This window comes from Danio rerio, chromosome 25, assembly GCF_049306965.1.
Source record: "Danio rerio strain Tuebingen ecotype United States chromosome 25, GRCz12tu, whole genome shotgun sequence".
Classification (NCBI taxonomy): Eukaryota; Metazoa; Chordata; class Actinopteri; order Cypriniformes; family Danionidae; genus Danio; species Danio rerio.
The window spans coordinates 16,802,593-16,829,047 of record NC_133200.1 but is presented as its reverse complement, the minus strand read 5'-3'; the positions used below and the strand labels follow the sequence as shown (position 1 = coordinate 16,829,047).

The 26,455-nt window shown below is 34.6% G+C and overlaps 1 protein-coding gene across 2 annotated transcripts in view; it reads right to left on the bottom strand.

Moving 5' to 3' along the window:
• The window catches only part of syt9b (synaptotagmin IXb), a 64,614-nt gene that overhangs the window by 18,097 nt on the left and 20,062 nt on the right, over positions 1-26,455 (bottom strand). For both annotated transcript variants that reach the window (XR_012399852.1, NM_001003985.1), the window contains 1 exon segment: positions 1,185-1,305. Coding sequence is in view for 1 of the 2 variants with exons in the window: in NM_001003985.1 (NP_001003985.1) it covers positions 1,185-1,305 (121 nt within the window). In the remaining variant the exon portion in view is untranslated.

Here is a 26,455-nt window from a genome sequence, read left to right as displayed (position 1 = left end):
GGTTTCCCTCACAAGTCCAAAGACATGTGGTACAGGTGAATTGGGTAAGCTAAACGTTTTCCATAGTGTTTGTATGTGTGTAAATGACTGTGTATGGGTTTCCCAGTGATGGGTTGCGGCTGGAATGGCAACCGCTGCGTAAAAAACATATGCTGGATAAGTTGGCTGTTCATTCCACTGTGACGACCCCAGAATAATAAAGGGACTAAGCCGAAAAGAAAATGAATGAATGAATGAAAATAAACAAAAATTTAATTTAATAAAAAATCTTTGGCCAACTAATCAATCAATACAAATACAAAATTTAAATAAACAAATAAATAAAAATAAAACAATAATAATAATAATAATTATTATTATTTTAATTATAAGAAGAAGAATAACAATACATTTTTAAAAGTCTTCTTTCACCCTGGTCAAAAATAATTAAATAAATAAAATGCACTTTAATTAACTAATAATTTAACTAATAGTATTATTATGAATAGTAAAATATTTTATAATAAAACATTATTTATATTTTAAATATTTAATTACATTTTATAAAATGTTTAAGTAAATTATAAAATTATAATATTATTTTTTATTCATCAAAATACAAAAAAAATGTACACAAACTATCAATATTTTATCTATATCCTTGTATATTTTATTATAATTTTTTTAAAAGTATATTATTGTATTAATTCCTTGTAATAATTAAAATAACATTTTAGTGCAATGTTGCCCTAAAACTAACATCTGGGCTAATAATGCTAATTTAATAATAATTTAAAAATTCAATTATTTATATATTTAATTAAATAAAATACTAATACAATAATATTATTTTTAAAAACTATTATTATATTAATTATTCATATATATTTTTAGAGATGGATCAAGATGCAAAAACCCTTCCATATACAATCAATTCTTCTTCCTGCCAATGGGATTTCAACTCCAAAGCAACATCCTGTGTGCTTTGCATAAATGACCTTAGAAAGAGATTGTGGATTTTGCCCAACCCCACTTAGCACTACTTGCATATGTAAAATCTCCCATCACTTTCTCAAGCGTTTAGTCGATGAAATCAATGCTCTTTTAGAGAGCCTAGGGTGCTCTGTGTTTTACCATGTCATGATGACACCAAAACAAATCGTTACCACTGAGACATCGAGTCATTTAGAGGTGACGAGACTTACCAGACGCTCCTGTGATGTCCATGGCTTTAAGATTTCTGGCTTTAATTATGGTTATCGTCAGACGACCCGCAGTTGGCAAGTAACAAAGAGAGAACATAAGATCTCCCAGATCCACATTATCCTGAAGAGACAAAAACAGGAAACATTAACTCTTACAATCATATCATAGAAGTTGATTTAGAGCAAATAAAATAACATTTACAGAGCTTCTGGTTATTGTTACAGGCTATTCAATTCTTCATTCGTATTATATAAACAACATAACTGGTTTCAAAATACTGGGTCACACTTTAAAAAAGAAAGTTTAGTGACTTTTACTGTTTATTGTTTTGAGTGTATAAAATAGTGTTGATATTGATAGAGAACAATAACTCTACTGTACATAAATGCATGTTTTGTTTACTTTGGTTGATTCATGTGTTCGTTTAAGCACTGGATTTTAATAGGCTGTCAATGTTTTTGTCCTCTGTCGAATGGAAACAAAAACATTTCATGCAATAATTTAAGGCAAATAAAGTGACGCACACAATAGTTTCAGTTTGGCTTAAAATAATATTGTGAAGGCTTCATTTGTACCCCATGGTTGGTGACCTAATGTCAAGCAAGCAAAATATGTGCATTGTGCTTCACAACTATATTGGCAGTGAATGAAAGACACACCCATTTCCACTGAGAGGTACCGTACAGTACGGTGCGCTTTTATTTTTTTTTCCATTGTCAAAGGATACTAAAACGCGAATTTATACCATACCACTTTTGGACAAAGGCTTGCAAATGCAAACGCAGGTTCACTAAGAATAGTCAGGCAAGCATGGTCAATACAGGAACAAACAGATGTATACGAGCAATCCAAAGTCGTGGTCGATTATCAGGTGTATGGTCAAAAGTAGGAATGGCTGACGTTAAACTGACGTTTTGACACAGTGTTGAGATCCCGAAACACAAGTGTTTCAAAACACTGCACCGACGCATGATCCGAAACACCCTGATTACGTGACTAAAGTGTTTCGAAATACCTGGCCACGTGATTAAAGCAATTCAAAGCATTGATCATTTCAGAAGCGTTTCGAGACCTGGAGAATCTGCATTTGACTGACATGGTCAGAAATAAGCATCTGTCTCATATAGCCTAGAGGACAGTGTGTTTGCACATTGTTACTGTTCTTCCAATAACTTTTGGGTTCAAATCACAAATAGTACAAATACTCCAAAATCATGATTTAATGTATTTTTACTGTTTTATGGTGTAGTCTAGATAGGATACAGCTGCTGACACGCCATCAATTTAGCATAATTTTTGTAACACTGTAACACAATAATTAATATTTTTACAGTACTGTGTTGGCTGGGTTTAGGTTTTGGGTAGACTTAATAAAATACAATGGGAAATTTAATTAATAATATAAATAATTCTTGTTAACTTCTGGCAACAACTGTATCTGATCTAGCAACAACCCTGTTTTATGACCAAAACAAGACCTATTTATTCACAAAGTGTTTATTTAAATGTCTGACCAATGTTGAAACAAAACAATACAAGAAAAAATCAATTCAAACTTATATTAAATCATTTCAAAACAGCTGTGTCAGCCTGGATTTGAACCCACTATCCCCATATGGTGGTCAGGAACCCTAACCGCTCCACTAAATCACTCAAAGGTTCAGTCCTACAAAGTGGGGTTTCGTACCTCAATTTTCTCAACTGTTCTTTGCTGAAGCTGTTTCAGTGCGATACATAAAAAATGACCACTAGGTGTCACCGTAGAGTGGGGTTTTGAAACGTTTCGAGGCTTCGACACATTTGCTTCAACTGTTTCAGTGTTTCATGAAGCCTCGCTTTGCCCACCACTAATCAAAAGGCAGCAAACAAACAAACAAAACAAAGTAAGGTTCAAACAGGCAAGGCAAGGAAAACACGTTGTGATGTTTACAATTCAGTATAACAAGACTCAAAAACTGTGTGCGTGCCTGTGCTGCTTTTAAAGCCCATCTAATCAGTCTTAGAGCAGCTCCCAGCTGTGTGAGTGTAATCAGTCATGATCTGCAACAGGTGTGTGTGGTGCATGACTGGAACTTGTCCATATACCAGCAGATTTGTAGCACAGGCTGGATCGCTGGTGATCGTGGCACGAAGAGTGTGTCAGATAATCTGTCTAGTGAACATACAGTACTGTAGGTAAGGTGCTGCTAAACTATTTTAAAGCAAACCTATTGGGTATTTAAGCTAATTTTTTATACTTTTTTAACATATTTTCTTGTATGCGTCACATTTTTTGATTATTTAAAGTTACATGACTTGTAATCCAATATAATTGAATGTATATAATATTATTTACTCAACTGAGTTTATTTTCCAGATAATACATTAGTCTGTTTTAGTTTGCTTACAATTAAACCTGTTTAAGCTCATTTAAAAAGTTTAACCTCAATTTCATTTGTACAGTAGCTTTAGAAGTCCCATCAGACACCAAGCAGAAAAGACCATACTTAATTGCTTTATGAATGCAAAACAAATGTAAATCAAGCTTGGCAAAAAGACGCTGTCATTGAAGAATTAGACCTCACTGCAATCATGCAAGTAAACACCGCAACTCATTACACATTCAACGACAGCCTGTTCAATCTAAAAAGGTCAGAGAAAGGATACGAAACTGTCACTTACAGATAAATTACAAGTGTTTTTGATGCATAAACTAATAGAAACGGACATCACAATAAAAAAAACAACAACATACAAATATGGCCTTTTTCCGAAATATAACACCTTACTATGGTTTTCTGAGATACAGTAAGGAGCCAAATTGCTCAAAGATGTACAGGAACAGAAGCATTTCACCTCAAGGGAATTCTGTTTTTGCACTTTGAGATCCACTGCAAGCAGCGCGCACAAACCTGCTGTCTAATTATCACTTCTGAAAATAGCCACAATTTGCACTTTTTTTTTTATTTTTATTAGAGCTGTTCGTATAACAAACTAAATTGCAATCCATAATTAACATCTCATCATAATGAGCTTGAAGTGTAGTGGGAACCAACAAAGCATAGCTATGGTTTTAATAGTGCTCATGTCACACGTTGAACGCAGGGATATATGATAACGAGTGTGTATTTGAACATGACATAAAATAAAACAACACTAATTGGCTGATGGCACCACAAAAATGTGCACATTATTCTCTCTCTCTCTCTCTCTCTCTCTCTCTCTCCTTTCTCTATTATTTTTATAAATAAAATAGTAAATTATGACATATAAGATAAAATACCATAGCTACCTAATTTAGAAAATAAAAATATATCTAGTTGTGGGTTTTAAAATTAAAATTATTATATAATATACTTATTATGAAATTTTTAAAAATAAATTAAAACAAATGAATGATTAACAACTGAAAAAAATATATTAAATATTATCTTTCCATCCATCCATCCATCCATCCATCCATCCATCTATCTATTCATCCATCTATTCATCCATCCATCCATTCCATTCATCTATATCCATCCATTCGTCCATCCATCCATCTATATATATATATATATATATATATATATATATATATATATATATATATATATATATATATATATATATATATATATATATATATCTAATCCACCCATCCATCCACCCAACCACCCGTACGTCTATCTACCTACTAGGGCTGCTCGATTATGGGAAAATCATAATCACGATTATTTTGGTCATAATTGTAATCACGATTATTCAAAACGATTATCAGTTAAAGTCAAAATTATTCGCCCTTCTGGCTCAATTATGGCTCAATCCCAATTCTATTTTTGTACCCCTACCCCTTCCCCTTCCTCATTTAGAAAGTGGCCATATTCATTAATGTAAACACACCCAAAAACATCATTAACCTTATACCAGACACTGTAAAAAGCCCATTCCCAGCCACTTGACTTTTCTAACAGGGTATTTCAGTGTCATCGAGTGTCAGAATGTTGTGGGCCTGCTGTACAGAAGTTATTATTAAGGATTATAGATTGCGAATAACAGTTACATTGCTAAATTTAGAGGTTTTTAATTTTGGCTTTTTTTAAAAGCATGAAGGTAAAACACGAACTCGTTTATGAATATATTAAAACATGTGTTTGTTTGTTGTAAAAATTCATAATAATGACAAAAAAAAAAAAAAACTCAGTGGATCTCCTTACTTCCAGGTGCAGCTGGAGGTATTGTAATTTTTGAAATTTTTCCAGCCCCTTGGTTTCAAGTGTGGTCCTAAAAAATCTTCTTTGAAGGGTTATACACGCCTTGCCCTTAGCCCTACGCCTTCAAGCTAAAGAGAATTGGGACACCACTACCCCTTCACGGGCACGCACAAAACGAGGGGTAGGGGTAAGGGGAAGGGCTAAGGGGTAGAATTGGGATTGCCTAAAATGGCATTTTCGAATGGAACTGAGCTTTGCAGAGCAACAAATGTGTACAACAAGAAAGGGGGCGGTATATGATGGAATAATCGTTTATCTCGATGAATTTTCATAATAGTTAGAAGCCAAAATCGAAATCGAAACTGGATTTTCGATTAATTGCACAGCCCTACCACCTACCCGTCCGTCCATTTTTTCATCCATTCATACATCTATATTTCCATCCATCCAACCATCCAAGCACCCACCCAACTATCCGTTTGTCAATCCATCTATCCACCCAAACACCCACCCACCTGTCCGTCCATCCATCCCTCCGTTCATCCATCCATCCATCCATCAACCCCCCCACCCGTACGTCCATCCCTCCATCCATTCATCCATCCATATACATGCATCCATTCGTCCATTCATCATTCCATACAGACTTAACACTCTTTAAACTGAGTGCAAATCTCAAAAATGGTTTGCTGGTACTTCAGAACTTTATTGCATGTGTGCAAAATGTAGTTACTCACCCAAAACATTTCATCCATGCTTCAAAACTGAGTTATTGTGTCAGTAATTTGGCCAAGGCCACCAAAACAAAAAGTGTATTTGTCATCGTGTGAGCCACACTGCTCAAAATGATTATTTGTTTTTCACAATGACAGTCATGGAAATCTACCATTTGTTAAGAGTGAATAGTACATAGAAATAAAATAAATAAATGAACATTTGTATTTTATACAGTACATTTATTTGAGTACAAATTGTATTTCAGGACATGCAAAGTGCGATCTTGCTTGTCCAGTGCTTGTACTGTATTGTACATTTCAATCTTCTTATGTTACTACAAATACATACACACACACAAAAACTACAAAATATCACCCATAAAAAATAAGTATTCTTGTTACTACAGTTCAGGATTGTGAATGTATGATTGTGATGTGAGGAGTCAGAATTATGAACCCCACCTTTTTGTCTTTTTTAAATATTTCCCAAATGATGTTAAACAGAGCAAGGACATTTTTACAGTATGTCTGATATTTTTTCTTCTGGAAAAAGTCTTATTTGCTTTATTTCGGCTAGAATGAAAGCAGTTTTTAATTTTTTTAAAAAGGTCAAAATTATTAGCCCCTATAAGCTATATATTTTTTGATAGTCTACAAAACAAACCATCATTATAGAATAACTTGCCTAATTACCCTAACCTGGCTAGTTAACCTAATTAACCTAGTTAAGCCTTTAAATGTCATTTTAAGCTGTACAGAAGTATTTTGAAAATATCTAGTGAAATATTATGTACTGTCATCATGGCAAAGATAAAATAAATCAGTTATTAGAAATTACTATTTAGAAACGTGCTGAAAACAATCTTCCCTCCTTTAAACAGAAGTTGGCGAAAAAAATAAACAGGGGGGCTAATAATTCTGATTTTAACTGTATATATGCTATCAAACTTGATTTAAAAATAGGTAACGCAAATTGTATTGCAACTAGAGGTCATTTAGCAATTTAGCAGACACTACAAACAATGTCAATATCAGATAGTTATGGTGTAAACATGTGTAAATACAAATATTTGAAAATTGAATAAACAGTTTTGAGTTTGATGGCTTTCATGATGACAAACGATTGAGAAGTTGTGAAGAGTTTGACAGTTTAAATGAGAATCAACTCATCAGTTTTGAAATCATGCGATTAGTTTTTGTCCAAACTACAGAAAATTGAACTTACTGTTTGCACACATGCACCAAAGCCTTTACAATTTGCTTAAATCAATAAGAAATGTCACTCTGAAGTGAACAATAATCTAATTGTTCAGAGATCTAAACTTACTGTCTTGAAAAATACAAATTTCAATCGAGAATTTAGCCAAAGCAATTGAGAAAAACTAATAAATTAATAAGTATAAATACACATTTTAATATATAAAATGTGTTAAATTGAATGTTATTAATACAATAACATTTAAATAAATATGTTTTCTTCAAATCACGGCTATCTAAAATACATAATAAAAGTCCATATTCATCATACATAATAAATATCGATCTCTCTACTGTGATGCACACATGTGGTTCATCTCGGCGTGTTAATGCAATGACACAACAGGATGGAAGAGAAAACGACAGTCGTGCATTAGTAATGAATCAAAGTGTGTGCAGAACCCAAATGGGCCTTTAATGCACATGGCAGATACGCACTGTCTGAACCCACAGATCTTCCAGAACTTTCACGTGCTGTCAATTATTCACTGATCTATGTTAATGGACACGCTCTGCGCTCAGATCCGATGGGTGTGTAGTGATGCTGAGAGCATGTAAGAACTCTTATCATTACTTAGCCTCTCATATCTTTCTTCTCCCTAAGGACATACGAGAATAATCTTGAAGTCGTATGAGGCCCATCTGTGTGCATTAAAAGAAAAACTTTGTTCTTACATTGCAAAACATTATATAGCCACCATATACACTCACTGTTGTTCAAAAATGTGGGCTCAATACAGAAGCTGATTTTTGCAAAACATAAAAAATACTTTAGAATGGAAGTGTGTATGCATAAACTTCCTTAAAACACATTCATTTTGTTTTATTTTCGCAAATATATGTTATATTAAATATAGTTAATAAATCCATACAATGTGCAAATTTTTTTTATAAAATATCTGAAAAGTCTTATTTATTGTAGAGTTCAGTCATGTTCAAACGTGTTACAATTATCTTAGACTTTCTGAAAACCAAGATCTATTGACAAGAATTGACCGCATATGCTTGAAATTTGACTTTATCCTAAAGGATTTATACTTGACGCACACTTTAATTCAAATGCATCAAAATAGACTATCCTCAAAAGACTTTACAATTGATTAGACTCAAGCTCTGAGGTTTGAAACTTGACTTTCCCCTAAGTGTCATTGGTATCTTAGTTTTGACTAACTAACTTAAACATGTTAAGATTGACTCAGACTTTATCTAAAAGGCTTTACAATTGATTAAATGCTACCTTAAATGTCTCAAACTTGATGTTTGAAATTTGACTTAAACCTTAACCCAAAGGCTTTGCACTTGTTTGAAACTTGATGTTGAATTTATGCCAAAAGCTAAAGTCTTTAGGATAACTTTACTTAAACTCTACCTTGGTCATTTGAAACTTGAGATCAATCCTAAAAGCTTTAAACTTGACTTTGACTCTACCTCAAATGTCCGAAGCTTGTCTTAGACATAATCCTAAAGACTTTAGAGAATGTTCAACTCTGTTCCTGGAGATCTGGACTCTACCTTCCTGCTTAGTTCAGCTTCAGCTCTCTGATTTAACCCAACTAAACAAACTAAGTAGAATCTGAAGGAGCACTTAGTAATTAAAAACAGGTGTATTTAATCAAGGTTGCAGCTAAACTCTGCAGGAAGGGAGATCTCCAGCAATAGGCTTTAGACTCTATTTATAATCAACCTCAAATGTTTGAAACTTGACTTAGACTTTATGGCAAAAGCTTTAAACTTGACTTAGACACAACCTCAAATGCTTCAAACTTGAATTCGACTTGATCCCAAAGGGTTTTAGACTTGAAAGCCTTTACCTTTGAGACTGTCTTGACAAACTTTACCTTTAACCTGTTAAGCTTGACCCCTGAATTTATCTAAAAGGCTTTACAATTAACTAGACCAGGGGTGTCCAAACTCGGTCCTGGAGGGCTGGTGTCCTGCTGGGTTTAGCTCTAACCTGCTTCAACACACCTGCCAGGAAGTTTCTAGTGTCTAGTAAGAGCTTGGTTAGTTGGTTCAGGTGTGTTTGATTAGGGTTGGAGCTAAACTCTTTAGGACACCAGCCCTCCAGGACCGAGTTTGGACACCCCTGAACTAGACTCTAGTTCAAATGTTTGAATTTTGACTTTGAATTTATGCCAAAAGCTAAAGTCTTTAGAATAACTTGACTTATACTCTACTTTGGTTGTTTGAAACTTGAGATTTATCCCAAAAGCTTTAAACTTTTGTTTAAAAATTTTGTTACAAATGTTTGAAGCTTGTTTTAGACATAATCCTAGACATAATCCTAAAGACTTTAGAGCAGGCATGCTCAACTCTGTTCCTGGAGATCTACCTTTTTGCAGGATTCAGCTCCAATCCTCTGATCAAACCCAACTAAAGCAACTAATTAGGATCTGAAGGAGTACTTGGTAATTGAAAACAGGTGTGTTTAATCAAGGTGGCAGCTAAACTCTGCAGGAAAGGAGATTTCCAGGAAGCGGCTTTAGACTCAACTTATAATCAAACTCAAAAGTTTAAAACTTAGACTTTATCCCAAAAGCTTTAAACTTGACTAAAAGCTGACCTTAAATACTTGAAACTTGAACTTTGTCCCAAAGGTTTTACACGACATAGACTAACTCAAACTCTTGAAACTTGACTTAGACTTGCTTACTGAAAAAACAGCTTAAACCAGCCTAGGCTGGTTGGCTGGTTTTAGCTGGTCGACCAGGCTGGTTTTAGAGGGGTTTTGGCCATTTTCAGGCTGGTTTCCAGCCATTTCCAGCTTGGTCTTAGCTAAAACCAGCCAACCAGCCTAGGCTTGTTTAAGCTGTTTTTTTGCTTCTACCTTAACATAGTTGTTTTAAACTTAACTTTTATACTAACAACTTTAATGTGACCTTACCTTAAATGTTTAAAACTTGACTTCGACCATCTCAAAGGTTTTACACTTCACTTAGACTTTACCTAATTTTTTTACAATGTGACCAAGACTCCAGAAGATGCTTGAAAGTGGCTTTGAATATTTCCTTAGCATCTAAATTGATTGGACTGTACCTCAAATGCTTTAAATGTGCATTACATTTAGACTTGCTTACAATTAAAGACAACTACTGATTCAGCAATTAATGCCATGTGCAGGCAAGACTTGCAGCCTTTCCTCAAAAAGGACATTGGACACTATAAAGGAAACTGCATGAGTGATCAGCACACCTCGTTGGGCTTCTAAGGCTTCCTGACAAATCTAATCATCTGCGATTGTGTGTATTTGAGGAGCTCAGAGAGCCTGTTAAGATAGATCAGTCCCATCGTGAGCAGTTCAGAGGCCTTAGGCGTCTCACACAGTGGGAGGCTCCATCTATTACGGCACAAAAGAAAGGTCATAGAAGCCGGCAGTAGAGATGGGCTCATTATCTGGCCAGGTCGCAGTGTTGCGTTCGCTCCTTTCGGCGATGCTGAGAGCCCTATTCATTAATGCTCTACAGGGATGAATTGGAACTGGTTGGTGTTAACCTGCTTCACAGAGCTCAGAAAGTACAGTTTCACTGTCTAAACTAGTCCTCTAGCACATTTATATTGCTCTTTAAATGCACGAACATGGAATCAAAAACTGGCAAAGGATGTGTTTGCCATCATGCAAACTGACCAATACCGGATATCAATCTTATAACTACAATATTTTTTATAACTACAAGCTTTTTATTACAATGAACTTATTTTAAACAGATATCTTTAAGTCTTGTGTAGAACACACTTTTCTGATCTTTTTTTATTAAACAAGCATGGAACTGATTAGGTATTCCAATATCAAGTAAAACTATTATTTAGTTTTCACCGCCAGAAGAAATAAATGAAAATTAAGAGTTTTTACCAGTGGGGTAAGTGAAACTATTTAGTTTTTGCTTTGAAATGTAGATATTTGGGCTAGAAACAAGACATTTTTTGCATAAATCATATAAATTCTGTATAAATACAGCAATTAAATACAATTCTGTAGCTCCTTTTCAACTATAATTTAGACTAGACATTGCATATCATTGCGATGTGACTATGTTTTGATATCGATGCTGAAACAATGTATTGTGCAGCCCTAATGTAACAATACAATACAATACAATATTTATTTATAGAGCACATTTAAAAACAACCAAGTGCTGTACATTGTATTGCGTAAAACCAGAGAAGCAGAATATAAAAGAAACATTTACCAGATAAGAGCAATAAAAATAATGTTAACACAGATATATTAATCAGCACAACTGTTTTTCATCAATGCTAATAATAAGAAATGCTTCTCAAGCACCAAATCGGCAACCAAATAACAATTCCATTCAGTTTATTTTAGGAGGAAAGTATATAATCAAACGTGAAGTTAAAATCAGATGCATATTTAAAGATTTAAATTTCATATTAAATGTTCAAAACAACAAACAATAAAAAAAAATTGACAATGATGATATGCAAATCTCCAAATCATCATATTGATGTAATTTCTCAAAGATCACGATGCTGAAAACAGCAATGAAAAAAAAATCAATGATGAATTTTAATTTAAAGTGTAATATTTCAAAAGCTGCTGTTTTGTTCTGTTGATCAAGAGACTTACAAGTATTAATAAAAAGAACACTAGTGTTTGTGTATGTATGTGTATATTCACTTTTTAAGTGATACTCATATAACATTGAACAGTTTTGCACTTGTTTAGCTTTTTAAAATGGCAAAATCATTGTTCCTATCAAATGAACTTGAAATATACTTCTCATATTGAATGGCATTGTAGTATCAGCAAAGTATGCAGGAAGATCAATAAATGTAATGGCCTGTGGGCTTGATGTAATGCAGTCAGCTTGTGTTTGCTGTTGTTTGCACATAATAATTAGGCAATATGGGTAAGGGAGAAGGTAATGTTTTCTCTTGTTGCTCGTGTCTCTTCTATACGAAGCACAGCCTTCATTAACAGAGAAGGTAAGAGGAGTTGACTCTTGTTGCAAATTAAATCCTAAATTGGATTCTTCTCATCAAGCCAAATCCTGGTTGCTTCATTATGATGACAAATGCCTTGTGTTTTAAACAAGCGGCTCACAAAATGAAGAAATAAAAAGCTAGAGGCTTTTTTTAAAAGATTAGTCCACTGAAAAGTCATGATTTACTGACTGTTAAGTTGTTCCAAACCAGTTTATTCCCGAAACATAAAAAAGGCACTTCAAAGAATGTTCATGCTGCTATTTGGGGTAATATTCAGAACATTTATTTGCACATACTGTTCATGAAAATTGCATATCAAGTTTAACATTATGGTTTATACTTTGATATACTAAAAAAAATACTTCATAAAAAGTTTAAAATTGTTAATTTCTACTACACTGAAAAAATATATTAAAAGATGATTCCTCGGATTTACTGAATAGTTTTAAGGTAAGTGGTTGTAAACAATTTATTTGGGCTGAATGTAAACAAACAAATTAAGTACGACATTACTAAATTTAATCTGTTTTGCAGACATCATTTTTTTTCAGTGTAGAAAAGAAAGATCAAATTATCCTTTAAATGTATTTACTACAAAATACAGCATGATATATATTTTTTTGTTTGTCTACAACTCAATAGGCCCTATCAAACACTCGGCGCAAAGTGTTTTGACCAAACTTTATTATTATTGTTTATTTATTAGTTTTAGAAGGATTAGGGTTAGGGTTCAAATTCAAATTTAGAACTGAATTTAGAGGCAGTTTTAACAAATATTTTGGGTGCTTTCACACCTGTGAATCGATTCAGTTGTTCCGAAACAGAAATTACAATTGTTACATTGTTGCTCTTTGCTCTTGGAGTGGTTCGCTTTCACACTGCAAAGTTTCTAATCGGACCAAAAGAGCTAAAACAAGTCACGTGCGAGTAAACTCTCCTTACAATTCTCAGAGTGTCAGGGTTTATTTTGCAGCGTCCTGCTAAGCTGCCAGGAGAGGTGGTGGTTTGGTGGTGATTGACAGGGTATGCGCGCGTGACGTGTCTGAGGAGAGACGCGGTGGGGAGGGGTGAGAAGGGTGCGCGACGATGCCTATTTGAGGACCGGGAGGGAGACGTGAGATTACCGGGAGATCATCACTCGTTTGCGGGCATCCGGAGCATCGTGAAACTTCCCGCCCTACTCATAATTCTCTCTTCTTATAGCCGTATACCTATTACATATCCATAAAACACTGTGATATAACCGTGCTCGGATCGGATCGCTTTCTCACTGCAATCGAACCACTCCAGGGTTCGTTTCAATCGAGCCGAGACCACCTCTTTCAAGCGATCTCGGAGCGATTACTTTGGTGCTGAACAGAGCGCGATTGCCCTGTTTACATATGCCAAACGAACCACGCTAACTGGGCAAACGAGACACGTTCCGAAACAAAAGTGTAGGTGTGAAAGCACCCTTACGCTTAACAAACTAAATTAAATATGTTGGCCAATGAATGTCTTCAGGGGAGTACGTTTGTCCCGTAAGTAAAGGAGTAACAAGTAAAGGAATAAAGAGTAAAAGTAAAGTAAAGTGAAAGTAAAGAGGCCGAGTGAAGGAGGCTCATTCTTTATCATTATTACACAGAGATGGTCAGGCAAGCAACGGTCAACACAGGGACAAACAGATGTATACAGGGAATTCAGAGGGGTGGTCGAATAACAGGCAAATGGTCCGTCCCGGCAGCAAACAACAAACAAAGAAAGCAAAGTTCGGTACACGGCAAGACAAGGCAAGGGAAACAGGTGGTAATGTTCACAGTACAATTTAACAAGACTAAGCACTGATGCGTGTGTGTGTGCTGTATAAATGGTTCTTGTGATCAGTCCAGAACAATTCTCTGGCTGTGTGTGTGTGCATGTAATCAAACTAAAACAGGAACAGCTGAGTGCGAGCTGCATGACAAAACTTGTAGTCCATATACTGGCAGATCTGTAGTTCTTTAGCGATTTGCTGCCACTAGATCGCTGGTGATCATTACAGCCATGGTCAAAACACACCGATAACTCTTTAAGAGAATAAGCACAACCCTGTTAGACTATGCGCTGGAGTGCAAACCATATTTTCCATCCATCCTGCAAATAGCAAAAGTGGATTTGGACACACCTCTAATGCTTTTGCATCATGCGCTTAAGACTTTGTGCCTAGATCATAAAAATACAGCCCCATGTCTTCTGACTTTTAACTATTAAACAATCTCCAAACATTTTTTAATAAGAAATGTTTAAGAATTTTAGATGCCATTAAAAAAATATTATGAATGGGTTTAAAATATTATTTAAAAAATATTTAGTTTCTATTAAGTTCCATTTATTATGTTAATTAAACTATATCCTAAATTAAATATATACTATTCGATCAGTTATTTACATATTTATTTATGTGTTCTTTTTTCAAATAAAACTGCAAATTAACCAATCAATTAATCAGCAAGATTGTGTCGAAAGAACTTCTATATGAAAGGGAGTAAATTATGAAATTTTTTATTAATATGCAGAGTACATGAAACATTATAGAATCATGTAATCATATTCTATTTATTTATATGAGCCAAACAGGTCAAATAAATGAACACAAAAACAGTATGAACCTGACAATATGACCCAGTCACAATATAATTTAATATTATTTTCCCTTCTATTAGGATCTTACTAAAGTGGGCGTGGTGTGTTGGGAAGGGGCGTGGCACACAATTCAACCGACTATTAATGGCCAAACACACCCTCTTATCATGTGCTAGAGACATTAAGGGTTGGACCTCATGAAACCAATTCCTCTCAGGCAAGGTAATTGAATTACGCCCTTCCATCTGTAGACTATAGGATAACAGACGCCTCTGCTCTCATAAGCACTTAAATCAAGTCAGCGGTGAAATTATGGTCACTTGCGCACTGCGAATTAAATTATAGTGCAGCTGTGAAGAGGCCAAATATAAGAGAGTCTATCTAGTGTGATTCTCCATCTCCAGTCTCACACACACACACACACACACACACACACACACAAACGTAACACTTGTTTAAGGGTCTATTAACAAGAGCTGGTCACAACATCAAAAAGGAGGAGCGTAATGAAAAACACTGATGAAGGTCGGGGCAAAGTAAAGAGGCTTGTTAACATTCGTTTAATCGCCGATTACAAGGCCACAAGTAAATCTGTACTCCAGCACTGGCACAAAACATCATATCATTCCATATTTAATTTAAAAAGCTACACAAGAGAGGGTGTTACTTTTGTTTTTGTTGCAAACAATTGATTTTAACAAAAAATAAAAATGATGTCTAATCGGTGGCTTTGTTTTACTTAATTGTGACACAGTTGAAAATTTCACATGTAAAAACTGTTAATTTATTTAAACTTTGCTTCTCAAAAAAAGTCTCATATGTTTATGGCTTCATGTCTTATAATTGCAAAATGATTGTAATTAATGGCTTTGCAAAGCTGAAACATAGTTTGCAACAAACATAATGTGTACCAGTTGTGGTAAACTGTGCTATAGGTACATGAAAACTGTGCTAAAATGTCAACAATGTGCTAAGTAATCCAAGACACAAGCTAGCACAGTTAGAAATGTGTTAAATTGTGCTAAAGCAAACTAGTAGGGTGTCAAGTTGAGTACAAACGTGAACATAGCAGTTTGTTTAATAATGCTAGAAACCTGCTACAGTAGCAGCATGATATTAACAGTGTTCAGTGCTAGAAACATTCTAACAATGTGCTAAATATTGCTAGAAACAAGCTAGCACAGTTAGCATGGTGTTGAAAAGTGGTAATGCACATTAGCAGAGTGTTAAATCATGCACAAACGTGAACAAAAGGGGGCTAATTTTAGAAACATGCTAGCAACATGATATTAGAGTTGTTTAGTGCTTAAAACATGAAAACAGTGTGCTAAAACTTGTAAAAAATGTGTCAAATAATGCTGAAAACAAGCTAAAATGATAGCTGAGGAGTGTTAAGGTACAAATGTGAACAACATAAAATGTGCTAACAATATGATATTTCATATAAGATATTTATCATATATATTTATTTAGCATCGTATTTGATAAATGATATATGTTATGTGCTATAAACATGAAAACATTTAGCCAAAACAAATCATGCATAAACAATCTATTAACAAGTTAAAATATTTCAGCAACATGCTAGAAAAATGCTAAAAAGTTATTAGTAGTGTGTTAAATCAGGTGAAATATGCAAATCACACGTTAACAGTTATAAATTAAACTAGAAACATGATATAAATGTGCTAGCTAAAATATTCCAGCAGCCCTGAAATAATGCTGATGCTGCACCATCCTAGCAGTGTGCTAAACCAATCTACAAACAAACAAGCAACATCCTAGCATTGTTTTAAATCATGTTTGCAGCAAGCCAAATGTTAACAGTGTTAAATAATGCTCCAAATAAACTAGGAAGCATAAGATGACTGTGTTTAACCAAGCTAAAAATCATGTTAGAAACACGCTAGCCTTTCTACTACATAACTTTCTACTATAAACTTTTAGAAAATTTGCCACCTAACCATACTCATTTTGTTACTAAATACCCAACATCAGTGACGTCTCAGAGCTGGAATCATCAGCACATTAACTTACCAAATTTTTTTTAAAGGTTTTCCCTACTGAAAAAAACTGCTCAAACCAGCCTAAGCTGGTTAGCTGTTTTTAGCTGGTCGACCATGTTGTTTTAGAGGGGTTTTGGCCATTTCAAGGCTGATTTCCAGCCTAGTCTTAGCTGGTCAGGCTGGGAGATGACCAGCTAAATACAGCCTGACCAGCCTATCTAGGCTGGGAGCCCAGCCAAATCCAGATATGTCCAGTTTTACCCAGGCTGGTCAAGCCCAGCCTAACCAGCTAAAACCAGACTGGAAATGGCCAAAAACATCTATAATCGGGCTGGTCAACGCATCATTTGGGAAATAACAGATGTAGTGATGAGTTTTTTCCAAAACTGTAGCTGTTCTGTCACAGATACATCGTTTGAACCTACAAAAGTAATGATGCTCTACCCTGCTTAATAAAAATAAAAAAAATAAAAAAACTGCTTAAACCAGCCTAGGTTTAGCTGGTCTGAATGGCTGAAACCAGCTTGGTTTTTTTAGTTGGGTTTCAGTCATTTTCAGCCTGGTCTTAGCTTTGTAGGCTGGGAGATGACAGCTAAAACCAACTAAAAACAACTAGACCAGCCTGATAGCTGGTTGACCAGCTAAAACCAGTCAACCATTTTAGACTGATTTAACCTGTTTTTTTTTATTTTCAGGAGGGTCATCCTAGCAAAAACATGTACACTTGTTTGAAACAAGCGCTCTCTATCTAGTGTCACAATCATTACCTGAACTCCCTTAAGTGTGTGAAAGCCAAAAAGGCTAGATTAAAGCCTTCACCACTTCAACTTTACAAAAAGTGTCTTTTCAGTCACAATGCAAGGTAAATGTCTCACGGTCCGAGGTTATTCCTGACAGGAGACTCGATAGCACTAAATCCCGCTGATTGACCTTTTACTCTTCCGGATTAGAGATGCCTCAATCTTTCTTTCTCCTGCTGCGTGCAATGGATTGGCCTTTTCCTACATTAACAAGCTTGTGTTTTATTTATAGGCAGAGCTAAATTACACCTAGAACAGATCTGAGCAAACATAATCACTCATTCAGATTGGAATGCAAATTATGTGCATTTTTTTTAAAAAGAAAGAGAGGCTAAAGTTGCTTTTTTTTCCTTTCCAGAAGTTGTATACACAAGTCATGGATTGGGTGGATGGTATATCATTTCCATCTAAGAGCGGCTGTGTTTCTGAACCGCTCATGCATTTTTAACAAGTTACTAAGAATCCCTACAGTAATACAGAGAGTGAGCATGAAGCCAGGGCACGTTGACATCTGTGCTACAACGTTAGTCGGTCAACGGCAATTATATAGAAATTAACCCAATACAATCAACTTGAGACGCTACAGAGATCCAGATAAATGATTATTTATTAAAGCTTTTATTAATTGCATGTCGGCTTTATCCAATAAGATCAGTGAGTGTTTGTGTAAACATGATTTATCATAATTAACATCAGCTCAACTTCCACGTTTAGAGCCAACATGAGAACAACACTTTGGCCCTGTTTACTCTCTCTATACAGGTAAAGAGTTCTTTTTGTATTTCTCTTCCTCAGAATCAATCTATTTTGGCTGCTATTGTTTGGTTTATACCAATAATAGCTAAACTGACATTCTAATTAGCTCCACTACAGTGTTACATCCACTTTTTTCCATCAAAGGATTAAACGGTTGTTTTTTTATTTTTAACTATAATAACAGTGGCGGCATGGTGGCTCAGTGACTAGAACTGTTGCATCACAGCAAGAAGGTCGCCGGTTCGAGTCTCAGCTAGGCCAGTTAGCGTTTATGTGTGGAGTTTGTATGTTCTCCCCAGGTTCGCGTAGGTTTCTTCCGTGTGCTCCGGTTTCTCCCAGTCTAAAGACATGTTATAAGTGATATGAGTTTATGGGTGTTTTCCAGTACTTGTTTGTGGCTAGAAGGGCATCTGTGGTTCATTCCGCTGTGGTGACCCCTGATAAATAGGGACTAAGCCAAAAGAAAATGAAATAATGAATAATAACTGCCCTATAGAAGCTTAAAGTCCCTGTGAAATCAAAATATGAGTGTTAGTATCAGGGTGTTAGTCTTAAGCATATCTATAATCTAATGTGTGCCAAAACAGTCATAAACATCCAAAGTTTGCAGTTTGTCACTTCGGCCAAAATGAATCAACTTATCATTATTTCTTTTCTTAATTTTCTGACCAATCAAATGCTCTAGTATTAAATATGTACCATACCTTTCACATTTTCTTTTTATTTGATGAGTTTGACCTCTTGACCACTCTCACTGGCAGAACTGTGATTAAAAATGATAAGCTGTTGGCTGCTATTTTTTAGAAGGTGGGAGGTGCTGGAGGGATGACTTCATGTTTCAGTTTTTTAAATATATTTTTTTCGGGGTTTTCACGTTCATTTTGGATAGGAAAATAGAGAGAACTGACAGCAAAGCATTGGGAGCAGAGAAAGGGGAAGGATCAGCAAAGGACTGTGAGGCAGAATTGAACTCGGGTCACCGTAAGCACCGGCGTGCATGTTTCGATGCACTAACCACTACACCACTAGCGCCAACACTTCACTGGACCTTTAGTCATCTAGAAAAGATTTAACTGTTAATTAATAGATTAATAGATTTTTTTTATATAATAAAATAGAAAAATAAATAATAAAAAATTATTTTCCACAATTACAACTTTCTCTAGATTCTCCTAGATCTATTTTGTCATATATAAAATATATAAAAGATATAAACCTACATTTATAAACTCAAATTTATGACAATCTTACAATTCTGACAAAACTCGCATCTACAGTCTAAAACATCATAAAACCTTTTAATATATTTGTTGTGTGACAGAATCAGACTTCTATAGGGTATATGCTGAGCTACAGTTTTTCCCATACTGATAAACTCTAGGTGACCAGTTATTTTGAATTTTTTTCCAATTTATACAGTTCCTTTTACAGCATCGATGTTGTAATGTAATTAAAATATGTTTAATTAAATAGACTTTGGCATTTATTAAATTGCTCAAGCGGAAAAAGAGACAAAATAGCTGTTTACTCGCATGCGCCTGTCAGAATCAGCCAAAAGAGGAATCGGCAGGATAGCACAGAAGCTCCATTGAATATACTGGGGTAAAATAAATGCTCATATTATGAAGACATAGCGGGAAAAAAATTATTTAATGCAATGCTTCTTGTTCAATCTGAGACCCACTTTATATCGGATATGACTCAGCTAGTGGAGATTGTTGATTTTTAAAGAATACTGACCTTAAATACGCCAATTTTTGCATTGGCATACAGTTGGTCAGAAGCGCTTAAACCAGGTTACTGGCAAATTCAAAGTCCTATTAGTATGCTTCGGCATATACCCTATAGACTTACTGTATGATTAATCGTAAAAGTAACTGCTTTATGAATATAACTAAAAAGTTAAACTAATAAAAAAAGCTTGGATTTGTAAAAGAAAAAAAGGTCGCCATCTGTACAGTCTTTAGTCTTGGAAAAAAGTTTGAATTGCGATATGTAAACTTAAAATTGTAGGTAACAAACTCACGATTGGGTAAGGAAAAACTGGTAAAAATAAACAAGCAATCCATGTCAGAACTGAAATATTGTCAGAAATTGGAGTTTGCAATTGTAGGGTTATATCTTGTATTTTTTCGTGTCAAGTTTAAAATGGTAAGAAAAAGTCACAAAATCCATTAATTATCAAACAGGCTTCCATACTGCCTTTGAATTGCATCACGAATATGTGTAGAAAAACTACCAAAACTACAAAACTGTGTATAGACCATTTTAATATAGTCATGACTTATGTCATTGGCCCATGAACATTTCCTGCTTGTTATCAAACGATTTCATAACTGTAACAATAGGAAATTCATTCAAAAATTAATGTTAAAACAGCTATCGTAACATTATTTATCAATATGTGGCTACTTTTGGATTCTCAGAAGCTATAGAAATGAAAAATGTAAAACAGGAAAAACGTTGGGAAAATTGTTTTTGTTTACATCCCTCAAAAGGGTCTATATGTTGACATGGCATCATTGAACATCATTGAACATTTATACCTAATGTACTGTAGCTAAACCTAAATGTACAGCAAGTCAAAGAGTATAGAATGACATATGTTTTATTCGATCTACAATCAGAGCTCCAAAAATGATTAATGCATGGATGGCACGCGTGAATAGTGTTCCTCCAAGCTGGCCATCCCCTGAGGTATGGCCCACTTATATGCACCGAAACAGCCTGTGATGCTTACCATCATTTAGATGCTAACCTCTAGATAAATGGATATATCCTGGTATGAGCTCTTTCCAAGAAATTTATAAAGAGCACTACTTCAAAAAGGCATGCAATTTTTACTACAGAATGGAAAACAGCAATCAGAATAGAAAAAAGGAAGTAAGCAAAAGGAGCAAAAGAAAAAAAATAAATATAAAACAAACAGAAACAGTGAAAATAATCTATCTATCTATCTATCTATCTATCTATCTATCTATCTATCTATCTATCTATCTATCTATCTATCTATCTATCTATCTATCTATCTATCTATCTATCTATCTGTCTGTCTATCTGTCTATCTGTATGTCTGTCTGTCTTTCTGTCTGTCTGTCTATCTATCCATCCATCCATCCATCCATCCATCCATCCATCCATCCATCCATCCATCCATCCATCCATCCATCCATCCATCCATCCATCCATGACTATGAATATTTAGGCCATTGCATATTATTTGGTTCATGATTTAAATTGTTTGAGTTTTGTAAACGTCATCTGCAGAAAACATTTAAAAACTGGTCTAGAAAATATTTTCATTCAAAAATTAGTTACTAGAATGGATAAAAAGTAAAAAATAAAGTTTAATACAAAAGGTTTAAGTAGAAAGCTTTTTACTTTTTACTTTTCATCTACAACTACAACTTTTGAACTTTTTGGACAGGTCTGAGTGAGAAAAATAGCTGTGCATTTCTCCGAATCGCAATCTCGATTTCACACGTACTGATTAGCTAATCGCAAAAGACTGTGATATGAAATATGTATTGTTTAATTTGTCCTACCCGGAGCAAATGCGCGCATGGCGTCTATGTGTGACAGTCTTACTAGCCAATTGAGTGAGCACACTTTCGTTCTGCCCAATCAGAATTGCGCAACCATGTGGAACGCCCACAAAAAACCCAAACAAACAGATAAACGCAGAAGAGTAGGATGATGCCATCTGCCGCTTCAGAAGCATTAATAGACAAATTAATATCAAAGACAAACATGACATCAGTAATATACGTAGGGAATATTTTGGTTTTAAAGTCACACAAAATTTAGGTTTAATGTTTTGATAACTATATGTGTATTTCGAGTGCATTCACGGCTTGTGATGCAGGTATGTGTCTTATGTAGTGACTGTAATGTAATATAAAAATATTATTTGTCATTTTTTTTCATAGAACAGTTATTTATAGATGCATCAGTTGCAGAATTTTAAAGCAGTTAAACGATTTAAATGCTTCTTTTTGGATATTACATCATTCAATGCGACTATATGCATGACTTTACGGAGAGCTTATGGCCTACTAACTACGGTTTGCTTTAAGAACATATTAAAAACTAGCTAGTAGTTACAACACCCCTACTGTGGACTTTACCTTTTAATTTCAGTAAGAACTTACGAACAGCTGGTGCAACCCAACCCAGGAGACAATACCATAACGCACTAATTTGCTAAAGACACGGTGTCTTTTAATGCAGTGACCAAAGAGAGATAAAAAAAACAACTCATCTAAATGCAGGATAGGAGATTTACACTTCTGTCTCGCACCTATTTTAGCCATTTTGGAGTACCACAGCTTTACGTTAACGTCATGATATTTTGTGTTGAATCTGTGATAATTATGTTGTTTTAGACAGTATAAGCTACATAAAGGCTCTTATCAGTTTATCATGTTTAATTATCTTTTCAGTTCCTTTTTTAAACTAACACTCACTGCATTTTAGAAGTAGGAAGCTACAATACAGATTATTGAGCTGAAGCTCGTCTACAAAATTAATCGCAAATAAAATAAAAATTGTAATATCTGTCCAAAAAAATAAAAAATAAACGCAATTAGATATTATAATGATAAATATGTTTGCAAGTTTGACGCACAACTTAATTGTTCATTTATGCATTTGACACATGCAAATAAAAATATATATACATTTTTAAGCAAAAAGAAACAAAAAACTTATCCCCGGAATTTGAATACAACACTTACTGTAAGTACAGTGCATTATTATAAGCTCATCTCCACGCACGCACACACAAAATCTGTGTTTTTCTTGGCTGAGGGCATTTACTACCAGACAACTGGCACAAGTCCACCTCTGAGACGGATCAATTTCCCCCATCAGACATTATCCTGCACTCCACCGTTTAAAACAATAAACCTAAACCCGCCGTGTAGATTCATGTCAGAGCAAACTCTCAGGCTATTTCAAATATAGGTCAGGCCTACGTAGGCCATGTGTGATTATGAAATATTCACGCTTCTCAAAGTATATTTTTATGTTGCTACCTCTGAAGCATGAAAGTGATCGGAGGAGAGAAAACTATATACCCTTACTTACTCTTTGAGTACGCCCCTTAACTATATATGTCCAAGTACTATATTTATGAATCCCAATTTTACCAATACCAAGACTTTCAATGGTTAATAAACACGTTTCAATGAACACATCACTATTTTTTTTCAGAATAATGAGAAAAAGGTTCTGTGCTGATTTTAATTTACATGGGGTGTTGTAAAATGTAATGAAAACTTAAAAAATGAATCCAATAATATTTGTATCATGCAGTACCTTACAATATATCCTATTTATTCATAAGGTTTTAATTGTATTTGTTCATCCGTCAGGCCACATTAGGTAGGCTTTAACGTATTCAGCCTTTCAGCATGGCCTACAGCAAAGTAGAAAGAGTTTAGCCTCATAAAATAATCCCCCAAACAGCTGTGAAAATTTACCAAAAACAATACATTTTATTCCGTCACTAATTGATATATATATATATATATATATATATATATATATATATTTATCACAATTAAAAAAATATATTTTTTAAAAATATTTAATAATGATGCATGCAATGATTACAGAATAACCAAAAAAATGCAAAGAATGGAAAAGACTGATTTTTGAAATCACTTTTAACAATTGCAAAAAGAGACTGAAAGGGCAGAAGCACCGCTTCATCTGCCTCCAACCAAACTGCAGCAAACTAAGGCCAGACTTGAGATCCGCCTCCTAAAGGCTACGCTCAGACAAGATGGTCTCTTTACATCGGATGAGGAAGTCTGAAATTATTGTGGAGGTTTTGATATTAAGTCTTTTTTTTGTTTGTTTGTTTATTCAAATAATCTATATTTGAAACTTGTTATAATATCCTCAATGTAACATGTTTGTGTTGTTGTTCTCAGATTAGCGGACTGCTGAAAGAGGATGGGGTGGAGTTTTTTAATCAACCCCGGCTCATTCTGAAAATGTACCTCTATATACATTTCTGGATTCCGCAAAATATATCGCAGGAGGTACTTTTTTTTTTTTTTTTTTTTGCAGTTTTTTCGCGTATCCACGATAGGCAGTATACACTTTTTAAGGTCTCAAATTTCTCTCACAAGTGCCATTCGTGCCTGCTGTTCTCGCATAAACCCAGCAGAGGCCGCAGTTGACTGACTGTTTGACTGACTGAATGACTGACTGACTAATCGACTGACTAATCGACTGACTCCCCCTCCTCCTTCCCTAAACCCAACCAATTTTATTGATTGTCTCGCCCACCCACTTCCCTAAACCCATCAAACAATTTTTAAAAGCAATCCAGAAAAAGAAAAGCCATCGTCTGATTTTTACCATGTTTTCAGATTTGACCACATTCTTACCCTGTTATTTACTTGTTTATTTTAGTTTTTGGGTTCTGTTTTTGTATTACCCGATTCTTGAACCGTTCTTCATCGGACATGAACTCTGTTGTTGTGGTCAACTCCACTCTGCCTCTCAAGTTTGCGGACGTACATGGCGAGCTAACGGGACAAACTAGTTACAGCGGGAAAGCTGTTCATACGGAGGCAAGCGGTCAGCTTGTAAGCACAAAAAAGAATGGCGTCATACCGCCCCACAGTGTTCATTTAAAAAATGAAATGCAACCTACGCTTTCAGAATGAGCCTATATTGGTCTGAATTGTTAGTGACTTTGCATGTTGGGAAGAGGTAAAAATTGTCATTTTACTGTATCGTTATATAAATAAAAAAATCAGCATTGATGACTTTTAACTGTATGAATAAGAAGTAAAAATATGTATTTACCTAATAAGTGGTTTTAATAACTGTACTTTATTCTAAATAAATAAAAATATACTTCATTTGTTTATTCATTTATTTTGAAAAAAATCATCAAAAAATTAGCTTTTTCAGTATGCAAATAAAAAGCAGAAAACATACATATAAAGCAGTTTATAATTACTGAATTAAAAAGAAGCCCACACACACACAGTCCTCATGTTTGGCTTAATTTAAACTGACACTATCATCAAATGTACAAATACCCTGCATAGATTCCCAATAGAAGCCTCCTGTACCTGGATAAACCCATCTTGAGTCATGCACTTAAAGCCCCCGCAGTGATGAAACACTACATACCGCAGCTAATATCAACCTACACCCAAATCAGACCCTTATAGTGACGAAAAGGCATTGCTTTCCAAATATTTTTCCTATTACAGTTTGCAGATTCTGCCACCGACAACATATTTGAGAGGATTTTGACTGCACTAGTTTGTGTGTGTGTGTGTGTGTGTTTGTGTATTTAAACATATTTTGTCTTCCATGTACCTCTTGTTGTAAAAACTGTTCTATTTAATATATATATATATATACTTTATTTATTTATTTTTTTTAAAAACATTTTAAAGTCAAATCTCAAAACTGCATAGTAGTATACGAATTAAAAATAATTTTACAAGTGTCTGTTTTAGTAAATGGCAAAACTTTATTTCTATTCATATACTTCTAAATATAGGAACTTGACACATTTTGTCACTGACAATCATGTCCTCTTGTGTGACACTGCAAATATTAAATCGGCAATTCCACAGAAAACGTTTAAGTAATTAGTGGACCCCATACAAGATTATGTGACTGAAGCTCTTAAATTGCACCTGTTAAGTTTGGTCTCTGAACTTACCGATTTAACTTTTTTTGAACCACTATAAAATTGATAAGCTTTGTTGTGACATCCCGATTACTTGAAATTGTTCTACAACGATGACTATTTAAAGATAAATATCCAACAATGAAGATAATTCACTCTCACGTTATTTGTATATTATATGAAGGAGCTTTTATTTATATTGTTAATTAATTCTATGTTATAATTTTGTCTATTTTTTTCGAGAGTTAGAAATAGGAAAAAATAGGAATAAGGAAGGTGGCGTGTTGAATGTGCGACAGAGCTTTTTGACCTTGAGCTGATTTGTTTGTTTCCCAGTCCAAATTATATT